This window comes from Ursus americanus, chromosome X, assembly GCF_024610735.1.
Source record: "Ursus americanus isolate L20-20 chromosome X, mUrsAme1.1.p, whole genome shotgun sequence".
Lineage (NCBI taxonomy): Eukaryota > Metazoa > Chordata > Mammalia > Carnivora > Ursidae > Ursus > Ursus americanus.
The window spans coordinates 29,608,579-29,620,884 of record NC_142164.1 but is presented as its reverse complement, the minus strand read 5'-3'; the positions used below and the strand labels follow the sequence as shown (position 1 = coordinate 29,620,884).

The 12,306-nt window shown below is 46.8% G+C and overlaps 1 protein-coding gene and 1 long non-coding RNA gene across 3 annotated transcripts in view; one reads left to right on the top strand and one right to left on the bottom strand.

Annotated features, from left to right (window-relative positions):
• Positions 1-9,221, bottom strand: part of LOC123787793 (uncharacterized) — a 30,965-nt gene extending 21,744 nt beyond the window's left edge. The window contains exons 1-3 of one of the 2 annotated variants that reach the window (XR_015723350.1): positions 9,104-9,221; positions 5,988-7,544; positions 2,072-2,128 (exon numbers count right to left, since the gene is read on the bottom strand). This is a non-coding gene — a long non-coding RNA (uncharacterized LOC123787793). Of the gene's footprint in view, positions 1-2,071; positions 2,129-5,987; positions 8,187-9,103 lie in introns of those variants that run through there. The other variant, XR_015723349.1, reaches the window with a different exon arrangement.
• SLC25A43 (solute carrier family 25 member 43) overlaps positions 1-11,272 on the top strand; it is a 37,241-nt gene extending 25,969 nt beyond the window's left edge. The window contains exons 4-5 of the mRNA XM_087859762.1: positions 8,183-8,317; positions 9,192-11,272. Coding sequence (XP_087715888.1) covers positions 8,183-8,317; positions 9,192-9,392 — 336 coding nt within the window. The 3' untranslated portion in view covers positions 9,393-11,272. The remainder of the gene's footprint in view (positions 1-8,182; positions 8,318-9,191) is intronic.
• Positions 11,273-12,306: the final 1,034 nt, after the last annotated feature.

Below are 12,306 nucleotides of genomic sequence, written 5' to 3'. Positions count from 1 at the left end.
GAATAAGGTTAATTTCCTGCATGAACATAATCTCTTTTTAATATGTCAGTCTTACAGTAGCAGGAAGAACTTCAAGTCTTATGATTAGGCAGATTCTTTCTAAAGGGAAAGGAAGCTCTTAATATCTGTTTGGCAATGGTTCTTTATCGGCGGGGTGAGAAGGAAAGGAAGCCGGGTCGCAACAGTGTCCAGGTAAGCATTTTAAAGTAAGATAGTCACCAAAGACCCCTGACCATTTTGGCTCCTGAAACTCCAGGCTGGGAGACTCAGCTTGTCCATTTCATGTTTTATTTCCCATACTCTGGTCTGTACTTGACTGGTACTGTACCCCAAAGGGAAGGACTAACCCAGAGGTTCACCCTTCACCTTGATAGAGGACTCTATTATGGTTAAAGCATACAACATGGATCCTTCAATGGGGCGCCTGGCTGGCTCAGTTAGTAGAGCGTGCAATCTTGATCTTGGGGTTGTGAGTTTGAGCCCCACATTGCGTGTAGAGATTACTTAAAAATAAAATTTTTAGGGGCGCCCGGGTGGCTCAGTCAGTTAAACATCTGCCTTCAGCTCAGGTCATGATCTTAGGGTCCTGGGATCAAGCCCCACGTGGGGCTCCCTGCTCAATGAGGAGTCTGCTTCTCCCTCGCCCCTCCCCCCCTTGCTTGTGCACGCTCGTGCTCTCTCTCTCTCTCAAATAAATAAAATCTTAAAAAAATAAAAATAAAATCTTAAAAAAAAAAAGAATGTTGATCCTTCAAGCTGGATTAACAAGGAAAGACACAACAATCTTTCATATAAAATAAAGAACTGGGGAACCTTATTAATTTGCATGGCACTAAAGTTATAATAACAACCCAGGGTTCGGTAAGGAAATGAATAATATAAATAGCAGGACATATTCTCCTCCCCATTTTTGAAATGAGGAAATCGAAGTTCAGAGAAGTTAAGGAACTTGCTTACAATCACAGAGCTAGTGAGTACAGGAGACAAGGGTTCAAACCCAGGTTTGTGTGATGGTAAAACCCAGGCACATGACCTTGTGCTCCACATAGGCTTCCACAAACTGCTTGGCTAGATGTCAACGTAGGGCCCAGAAAGCCTGTCTACTACGCTGCGCTTTGTTAATCCGGTTTAGTCATATAAAATAAAATGGAATATCCTTCCAAAATTTCATAATTTAGCCTTCACTAATTTAAACTAGCCCCCCCCCACATATACACATTGGAATTACTGACGTTTTTCTGTATTGTTTATCGAATGCCCTTATGGTGGGGGTTCACGAGAGAGGCTGAGGTCTGACAAGAAAGGACGACTGTCCTTGCCAGGGCCGTGCAGCAACAAGTGGCAGGGTGGGGTGTCCTGCGAGGGCACGAGCTAGGTAGGGGTCAGGTGCAGCACGCGTTGTCATTTTATGTCTTGGAACCTAGAGACCAAGGTCAAGGAGTCACTGGGAGGCAGGGTCCCAGAGGACAGACTGCAGTGGCCCAAGAGGCAGAGCACCTGGCTTTTGTCACTCTTGGTCACTCTTCCTCTCAAGATCTTGGGTTTCCATCTGTAAATGAAGGCCTTGGATCAGAACATCTTTTTTTAAGGATTTTAGTTTTAAGTAATCTCTACTTCCAACTTGGGACTCGAACTCACGACCAAGAGATCATGAGTCACGTGCTCCACTGACTGAGCCAGCCAGGTGTCCCCATTGGACTGGAATATCTTAAGATCCCTTTCAGATATGAGTCTGTGGTTTAGGGATTCGGGGTTATTGGGGGCTGGAGTCACGAGATCCGTGAACCAGAGCGAGAACAAGAAAGGGCCAGGCTTCATGGTCAGAGACAACAAAAATCTACAGGCCACAAGGCCTGACCCTCTGGGTCGTTTGTTTCAGTGATTAAAATTGAGTTTTAGCGCTACTTCTCTGGTTGCAATTTGTTCATACGATCTACAGGGTTTTATGGTGGATGAAGAGGAGAAGCTGAGTAAGACGTCGGTAGTCCCAGCCATCAGGGATCACAGTCTCCCAGGGGAAAGAATATGAAACAACTAACTCATATGAGACAGAATAAAATGTGTTACTTACGAGCCGTATGACCTTGATCAAATCACTTAGCCTGTTCCCAAGCCTCGGTCTCCTCACCTATAACAGGCACATAAGCAGTCAGTAAACGTCTATGTATTAGTAGCAGCGGTAGCAACATCATTACGGATATTTTGTACTTGGATATTATCACTTCTTAGTCAAATAGACCTATATACACACTGTTGTTGCGAAGAGAAGAGAAATCATATGAAGTTTGATCCTTGTTTTCTAAAAAGAGTCTGTATCATATTGTATCGGTTTTGACCCACCATTTTTATAATTCGTGCGTAGCATTATGTCAAAATGCTTTCATAATTGCAGACCACTCCTGTACTGAGTGTTTCAGGCATTTATTGAACAAACCATTCACTCCGAGCACCGGCCATGTGCCAGCTGCTGGGGAAGGCACCGGAGATATGGAACTGAACAAGACCAGTCCTTACCGAGTGCACAGCCCCCTGGGAGAAGCAGACATGTGAATCAGACCTGGTTACAGTACAGTGTGAAGGGGGCCTCCTGCAAAGAGCTGTCCCTATTCACTGCCTCCAGTCTTTCTCTTCCCATCTCTCTTGAATCATTCCAATCGGTCTTTTGCCCTTGCCACTCAATAGAAACTTCTCTTCTTAAGTAAACAATGACCTCCATGTCTCTAAATCCAATAGTTGGGACTCAGTCTTCATCTTCCTTGGCCATCAGGAGCTCACCACACCCTGTGACACACTCACTGCCCGCACTTGTCTTCTTTACCAGTCTTCCTCTTTTCTTTGACTTCTAAATGTTAGGGTGTCCCCAGGCTCGAGCCCTACATGATCTCAGCCAGTCTCCTGGCTGTCGATACCATCTAGGTGTTGAGGACTGCCAAATTAGATCTCCAGCCCTGACCCACTCTCCTGAGCAGCAGACTCGTGTAGTCAACTCCCCATCTCCATTGAGATGTCAAAGAGGTGTCACACGGTTGAACTCCTCAAGTCTCCTCTGCCCATCCTCCCAAAACCCCTGCTTCTCCCATAGTTTTCCCCTTTTGGCTAAGGGCACTTCCATCTACCCAGTTGATCGGGCCAGAAACTTTGGAGTCATCAACCCCCGCGACCAGCATCCCAGTCCAAGCTACCATCCTTTCTTGCCTCAATTCCCCTTGTAATCTCCTAACCTGTCTCCCTCCATCCTTTTACCCTTTTCCCTGGCCTTGAATCTTCTCAACACAGCAGCCAAAGGGATCCTATTAAAATAATAAACTAGGGTTTGTCGCTCTTCTGTTGAAAACCCAGCAGCATCTCCCATTCTCACTCAGTAATATAAGTTGAAATACTTAAAATGGCCTACCAGCCTTATGAGGTCCAGTCGTGTCTAGTCACCAGTTACTTTTCTGATGCCTTGTCCTGTTACTCTCTCTCTTGTTCATTCCATTCCCACCACATTGGCCTCCTTGTTGTCTAACATTCCAGGCATGCTTCTGCCCCAGGGCCCTTGCAGATAACTATACAATTCACTTCCTTCAGATCTTCACTCAAAGATCCTCTTGGTGAGTCTTCTGGGACCACCCTAATAAAAACTTCAATGCCCTCCAGGCACCCCCTGTATCTTTTCTCTGCCTTTATTTTCTTCAGAACATTCACTGCCTTTTAATATTTGGTATAATTATTTATTTTCTTTGTCTGTTCCTCCCCCACAACTAGAATTTCAGCTCTGTGGGAACAGGGACTTTTTGTCTATTTGGTTCACTGCTGTATCCTCAGTGCCTGGTACATAGTAGGTACCCAATAAACATTTGAAAAAATGAAGTCTTCAGAAGGGATAACGGGAGCTAACAGAAGTACAGAAATATTGCTAAGGAGTGCGGGGAGAGAACGATGCTTTTAATGCTAGGAAAATTGTCATTTAAGGGCCTTGTATATCATTCCAAGGAGCTTGGATTTCATCCTATAGGTGGTAGAGAGTCGGTGAAGGAGTCAGTGGTCTGCACTGAAACGTCAGAGATGCGTTCTGAATGCACTGGAAAGGACGGGAGTGGGTCGAGGAGGCAAGTTAGAGACAGTCGCAGTGATCCATGCATGAGACGGTGGTAGCCTGAACTAAGAGAGCGGCAGTTGAGAACGTAGAAAAGGGCATGGATCTGAGAAGTGCTGTATTTAGAAGATAAAATTGATCATACTTGATTGATTGGCTTAGGACAGTAAGACTGAGAGAATGAAGGAACCCTAGGTTCCTGGCTTGGGACAGCAGGTTGAACAGTGGTGCCATTTACTGAGATAAATACAGAAGAGGAGTGCCTGGGTGGCTCTGTCAGTTAAGTGTCTGACTCTTGATCTCGGCTCAGGGCTTGATCTCACAGACGTGGGTTCAAGTCCCACGTTGGGCTCCATGTTGGGTGTGGAGCTAGCTGCGTAGCTAGCTAGAAATACAGAAGAAAGCATAAACTTGATGCAGTCAAGGTGAAAGGCAGCACTGGGGGCTAAGTGTGTCAAGTTTTGAGAACCTGTGTGCTGTCTGGGTGGAGATGTCCAGTAGGCAGCTGGATATTTGATTTTGGAGCTCAGGGTGGGAGGTCAGGGCCAAAGAGAAAGATTTGTAAGTCATCTACCTGTAGATGGTGTTTAAAGCCGTGGCTATGGTAGAATTTCCTAGAGAAATTGTATAAATTGAGGAGGACAAAAAGTTGCTGGTTATTAGTGTCAAACACTGCCCCAAAAATCCAATAAGAAAATATAAAAAAAAAATCTACTAAATTTGGCAGGTAGGAGGCCCTGAGTGAATATATTTCATTTATTCCAAAATTTCTTGAACATCTGCTACTTGAACACTTGAACAGTGTTGAGGATACCGGAGATACAGTAGTGAACCAAACAGGCAAAAATCCCCTCTCCCACAGAGCTAAAATTCTAGCTGGGAGGAGTAGACAAATAAGAAAAGAAATAAGAAAATCATACCAAATCGTAAAAGGCAGCAAGTGCTCTGAAAATAAAAATTTTAAAAATTTTAAAAAAAGAAAGGCAGGGAACCAAGGTAGGCCTGGCCAGAATCTGCAGGCAGAGTAATGGACACGGGTCCAGATGGCAGTGAGTAGAGCAGTGAGTGGGGAGGGAGGCAGTGGAGTCAGCCGGAGTCTGCTGCTGTTTCAGTAAGCACAGACGGAAAGGGAAAGGGATGTCCATTAACAGCCGAGTGGATAAACACACGGTGGTAAGTCCACACAACGGAATACTACGCAGCGACAAACACGAAGAAACTACTGATGAACACAACGACATGGATGCATCTCAGAAGCATCGTGCTGAGTGAAAGAAGCCAGTCTCGAAGAAAGTGCGACTCTTGATCTCCGGGTCGTGAGCTCGAGCCCCCCATGGGGTGTAGAGATGACTTAAATAAATAAATCTTTTAAAAAATACTTTCAGAAGCCAATCTCAAAAGGTTACATGCTGTTTGCTTCCCATTTGTATGACATTCTCAAAAGGCAAAACTGTAGGGACAGAGAAAAGACCACTGGCTGCCCAGGGCTGGGAATGGGGGAGGCCTTGACTGCAAAGGGGCAGCATGTGACATTGGTGGGGGCAGAAGGAGCAGTTCTGTGCCCTGATGGTGATGGTGGTCACGGATCGATACGTATGTTAAAACTCCTAGACCTGTACCCCGAAACCGGGTAATTTGACTGTATATTAATGTGGGAATGAGAGGTTGGACTGTATCTAAAAGGCAAAGTCAAGATCGGTGGAAGGAGTTGTTTTGAAGATGAGAGGGACTTGAGTTTATTCATTTGCTAAGGAGGAAAGTCAGGTCTCTTGGGATGGGTGCCCAAGAAGAGTTCAAAGGTGTGAGATCCAGGGCACCGGTGGGAAGAAAAGATGTTTATGCGAAGAAGCAAAAGCTGAGGCCCTGTACCATCTGTTTGCTCTATGAACCGGGAGACTGGGTCACCTACCTAGAGTAGAGGAAGGGGTGCGGGGTGCCAGGCGTCAAGGGCTGTGCGAAGGTTTGGCAGAGCTGCGCTGAGGACAGGCAAGGATACTTTGAAGGCTCGGTTCGCAGTATGAAGGCCCAGCAGACGTTGGCAACCTCGAAGCTTCAGTGGTACCGATCTGCCCCTTTGTGGATTCGTCTTCAGTGGCTTGGGGCAGAGAAGGGGTGTGTGGGTGAAAGCGGCTGAAGGACAAGGGGCAAGGATTTTGAGAGTAAGAGCACAAAAAGCTGGGCGAGGATTGGAAAGGGAAGGCACTGAAGCCAGCAGGGAACTGGGGGCCCCGGGGGAGACAGGAGGGGGCAAGTGCCCGGGGGCTTAATGATCTAAGCGTGATGAATAATAATAGGAACTAGCGAGGGAGGGGGCCAGCGGATGAGGACACTGTGGTCCCAGGGGTTCTGAAGTCTAAGATTTCAGATGTGGGTGTGAAGAACTAGCAACGTTAGGTAAGGGATTGTGTTAGTACTTAGCATACTTTATTTTTTTTAAGACTTTATTTTATTTATCTGTGGGAGAGAGAGCACAAGCAGGGGGAGGGGCAGAAGGAGAGGGAGAAGCAGACGCCCCACTGAGCAGGGAGCCCAACTCGGGGCTCGGTCCCAGGACCCTGATCATGACCTGAGCCAAAGGCAGACGCTTCACCCACTGAGCCACCCAGGCATCCCTGTTTAGCATACTTTCTATGTTACAGTAATAGCAACGCTAGCTCCTATCCGCTGATCCTTACTACGTGCCTGACACGGCCGATCGCTTTACATGCATATCTCATTTAATTCTCACAGCAGCCCCAGGAGGCGGGTACTGTGAATAAGGAAACTAAGGCTCAGGAGGGTTAGATAAGTGCCGAGGGTCACATGGCCTGTACGTGAAGCGGCCAGGGCTAGACTCTGACTTGTCCGACTCCAGAGGTTCTGCTTTGGCAGACTGTTAGACTATACTGCCTCTCCCACGTGGAAGATCTTGTTGTTGTTGTTGTTGTTTCTTTATTTTTAAGTAATTGCTACACGCAACCTGGGGCTCGAACTCATGACCTCGAGATCAAGAGTCATGTGCTCTTCTGACTGAGCCAGCCAGGAGCCCCTCCCACGTGGAAAATCTTGATTCCACTTCACTACGATGCTATGCTAGTCTCAGCTAGACTCTGTTTCAGAAACAAACCAAAATATGTGCAAAGCTTCATGTGAACTGGACACCGTTACTGAAAGCCAGCTCTGAGGGGCTGCCCCCTCACAGTGGGCAACAGGTGTCAATTTTGTATAGAGATGGTCTACTTTTCAGTCCTTTCATCGGATCCCAAAACTGTTTTCTACTAAAGGACAAAAATGTTACTTTCCAAGATGGAGCATGTTGGTGATTGGTCAGGATAGTTCTGGGAATCGTGATGAAGTCCGTGAAGTGACCAACGTTGTGGGCGGCCGAAGAGGCGTAAAAGTAAGGATCACTGACATCGAGGTCCAGGAACGCGGTGTGGGATGAGTTGTCTTATAGATGCCGAAGCTCCTTCAGATGATGGTGAATCTGGAAGAGGGGGAGCTATCAGGTGGCACAGTCTTCAGTGAATGGAGAAGACCTTCAGGAGGTCAAGAGAGGCAAGCAGCAACAAGGAGTGTGGTTGAGGGACACGAGCCCCAGGCAAGAACTTCGGGCACGAGAGGGAAGGCATCAGGGTCTGGGCACAGTAAGAGGGAGCGAGAAGAATGCCGCCATCACTCTGCTCTTCACCCTGGGACACCTGGGATGTGGGGAATGAGCAGCCCACGCTCGAGAGCTTCACAGAGGAGGCATCAGTTAAGACAAGGAGACCGGGGGAGGAGGGGGGTTTTTTAAAGGTTAAGGGCACAGGACAATTTTTATCATGTCCAGAGGGCATAGGTTGGGAAGCAATGTTAAGTCCGAAGTTTAGTCTGTCCTGAATGGTTGCTTCCTTCCAAGCCAAATAAGCCACAAATAGGTGAACGGGGTGTCGTGATTTCACTGCATGTTAATATTCACTCTGAGCCCATCGAACAAGGGCCCTGTGGCAGCCGTTCTTGGTGGGCATCTTGGCCAAGAGCATAGCGACCAGAGGGCAGACTTGAGACCCTGGCTTCCCTGACTAGAACATTCCTTTCCTGGTGACGACATCACCACGTCCCATCTTCTGTATTTCCCGCCAGGCTCAGAGCCCGCACCTTCCCCACCATGGAGGAGTAGATGTCCATTTCTCAGGAGCAGTGGACTGCTTCCGGCAGACGGTCAAAGCCCAAGGGGTCCTGGCGCTCTGGAATGGGCTGACAGCCAACTTGCTGAAGGTGAGAAGGGCGGTCAGTCCCTTGCTTCCCCACCTCTTCCGATTCTAGCCCGTTCCCTCGCTGCTCCCCTCCGGGTTGCCTGGGGACAGCCCCATCTAGCCCCGACGTTCGCACAGGACCCATGAGCGCAGGCTGGCAGTCACCCCTGAGAGAGGGGACCCTGTGCAGTGGTGGGGCATCTGACGCCCCGTCCTGGAGGAGCTGAGCATTTAGTGTAGAGGCTCCTGACGTGGGGGTTCACGGATTCCTAAGGGGAAGCTAATCCCCCAGCCTAACAGCGTATGCAAAAACGTGTAGGTACTTGCATACATGCACCTTTCTGGGGAGAGGATCCATAGCTGTCATCATATTCCCAAAGAATTTCATGACCCCTCCCCCCCCAGAAAAAAAGGTTAAGAACTCTGGACTAACCTTGCACAAGTGTCAGGTTGTCTACAGGCATATTAATCCAGGCCATGCTTCCTCGGGGCATGCCTTTATTTTTTTTTAAGATTTTATTTATTTATTTGACAGAGATAGAGACAGCCAGCGAGAGAGGGAACACAAGCAGGAGAGGAAGAAGCAGGCTCCTAGCGGAGAAGCCTGATGTGGGACTCGATCCCAGAACGCTGGGATCACGCCCTGAGCCAGAGGCAGACGCTTAACAACTGTGCCACCCAGGCGCCCCAGGGGGCATGCCCTTTAATCTCTGCCATTCCTCTCCCCCGACCCACACTGTGCCAGCTTTCATTCTGCCATCTTCCCCGATTCCAAAAAGAATGATGTTGTATTGTCCACAGCCCTTACCTCAGTTTACCCTGGTCCAGGTTGACTGCAGATGCACTGATACTTTCTTTTTAAGATTTTAACATGATTTTCATTTCCTTTTAAACAGGTAGTCCCATATTTTGGAGTTATGTTTGGCACCTTTGAATTCTGCAAGAGAATCTGTCTTTACCAAAATGGTTACATTGTGTCTCCTCTGAGCTATAAATTGACCCCAGGGGTGGATCAGAGTTTGAAGCCCCAGGAATTGCGAGAACTTAAAAAGTTCTTCAAAACTGGACAGCTAAAGTCTAAAAAACCAACTCTTTAAAACTGAATGGAACAAGAAGTGCACTGACCAAAGGCGTGTTACAATCATAAAAAAAATGTCGCCCCATAACTGTGCGCGCGTGGAGTGACGAGAGGATCCCCCCATCTGCTGCTCTTGGAAATGAGAAGATTCAGCCACATACCAGTTCCAAGCTCCAAACTGATGTCCTGGTGAACACCTGCACCACGGGAAAGCTTCCCAGCGCGACTGCCGCACGGTGGCGGGCCGCCAGATTTTATAACAAAACCCAGCATTAATGAAAAGTGCTATTTACACTCTGTAGATGTGCAACTTACACGACGCCAAAGCAGGGGCATCACCGTGGCCTCAGAGAGACAGGGAGTTGAAGTGGCCGAGCAAACAGCACACCAGGAGCTCAGTCATGGGGTCGCAGCTTGCACTGACCCACACCGGCCTCTCATTGCTCCATTCGACCCTAGTCTTCCCGACACACTTTTTTTTTTTTTAAGATTTTGTTTATTTATTTGACAGAGAGAGAGAGACAGCCAGCGAGAGAGGGAACACAAGCAGAGGCAGTGGGAGAGGAAGAAGCAGGCTCCCAGCGGAGCAGGGAGCCCGATGTGGGGCTCGATCCCAGAACGCTGGGATCAAGCCCTGAGTGGAAGGCAGATGCTTAACGACTGCACCACCCAGGCGCCCCATCGACACACTTGTTCGGAAATTCCTAATGTTTGCTGACTTCTGAGTGCACACACCAGAGTGTAAATTATGCCTTATCAGAAACCAAGTTAAAGGGACGTGTGGGTGGCTCAGTCGGTTAGGTGTCTGCCTCGGGCTCAGGTCGTGATCCTGGGGTCTCAGGATGGAGCCCCAAGCAGGGAGCCTGCTTCTCCCTCTCCCTCTGTGCGCTCTGTCTCTCTCTCTCTCAAATAAGCAAATAAATCTTTGCTTTAAAAAGAAACTAAATTAAAACCTTTAACATTCTAAAGTCATCACCCTGTCGTAGTAGAACCATCCTTCTTTATTTAAATGTGAAGCATCTCAAGCGTAAGAACTTCAGGCATCTTCTCTCAGGAAGGCAGTTTTTGCCGTGACCACTTCATTAATGACCTTCTTCCAACTGAAGTCATGTTCCGTTGAAGCGGCCTGAATTCTCTGCCTTTTTAACTTGCTTTGCAAGCCTACCCTAAAATAAAGTATCTAGTCAACCGAAGTGATTCTCACAAGATGTCCCAGTTGCCTAGGAAAGGATCAAATAGAACATTTGACACACATATCAAAAAGAAAAAGGGAACTGAACGAAAACACTTCAGGCTAATCATCTCTACTCGATTTTTTTAAAAAATCAAATTTTGGATTATTCACCTTGAGGACTCCATGTCAAGTTTATATAACCGTACTTCCAAACAGTGCCTATCTATGCATTAAAAAGCAATAACAGTAAATTGCTAATTTACACACACACACACACACACACAGGCTTTCAGTATGTTGAAAGTGTTTTTCCCTGTTAAATTTCTTTTCCAAAGAAAAATGTCGTTTGGTCATTTGTTACTAAGGTGAGTTATAGCAGAGGAATAGCAGCTCATACACACAGGAAGATCTCATCTGTAACCCAATCTGTTAACATTGGGAGGGTGACAAATTCTTTACCCACAGGGAATAGTCTATTTATTTACTCTTCATTTTCCCTCAAGTGAACAATTTTTTTTTAAGTTCTGAAATCTGCAAAAAAAAAAAATTTTTTTTTTTACTAGAGCTAAAATGCTGACCTCAGGTTACTTACATCATGTTAATATCTTCTGTGTATTCTTCTGCCCGTATTATGAGATGGACAGCCACACTCTTGCTATTGTCACACACGGGAATGCTTTCTGAGCTGTAGTTTTGATGTTTTCAATAAAGTTAAGTGGGGAAAAGGAATGCCTCATTTTTCTAATTTCAGGACAACTCTTAAAACTCTAGTTTTTAGGGGCTCCTGGCTGGCTCAGTTGGAAGAATGTGCAACTCTTTTTTTTTTTAATTTTATTTATTTATTTGACAGAGAGACAGCCAGCGAGAGAGGGAACACAGGCAGGGGGAGTGGGAGAGGAAGAAGCAGGCTCCCAGTGGAGGAGCCTGATGTGGGGCTCGATCCCAGGACTCCAGGATCACTCCCTGAGCCACAGGCAGACACTTAATGACTGAGCCACCCAGGCGCCCCAGAATGTGCAACTCTTGATCATGAGTTTGAGCCCCATGTTGGGTGTAGAGATTACTAAAACTAATAATAATAATAAAATTAACTTTAAAAAAACCTCTAGTTTTGTTCCTAAAATGAACTTCCAGCTTATTTTCATTTTCTCGGGGTGTGAAGGGAGTGTTCTGCTTCTCTGCTTTATGGCTGGCAGTGTGCACCAAACTGGACTCAGTACTTTAGGAGGATTATAAAGAAGTGCGATATAATATTAACCCAGGAGAAGCACAGTCTTAAAGACAAAACATCCCTACATAAAAGAAATGACTCTGATTACAAAGCAAATACAAGTAAAGACACGATCATGTGGCAGCAACTGTCTTTAAGACCACCAAGGAGCTCCCTGTATACCTACTGAATCAATGATTAAAATGGCACCTGGGTGGCTCAGTCAGTTGAGTGTCCGACTCTGGATCTCAGCTCAGGTCTTGATCTCAGGGACATGAGTTCAAGCCCCGTGTTGGGCTCCACAGTGGGTGTGGAGCCTGCTTAAAAGGAAGAAAAAAGAAAGGGATCATCATAGGTGAGAGGAGCTAGTAATGAGTCTTGAGCTAAGTTTTGAAGGAAAGGAGAGGATATTAGTGGGTCAAGAATAGGCTGGAGGTCAAATAGGTCAAGGATAGGTTGCAGGTTGAAGGTGGGGCATATGCGGTGTCGCAAAGATGGAAGCAAGCAGAAAGTGGGATAGAGTAAGAAGACTGGCTTTCATACATGGAT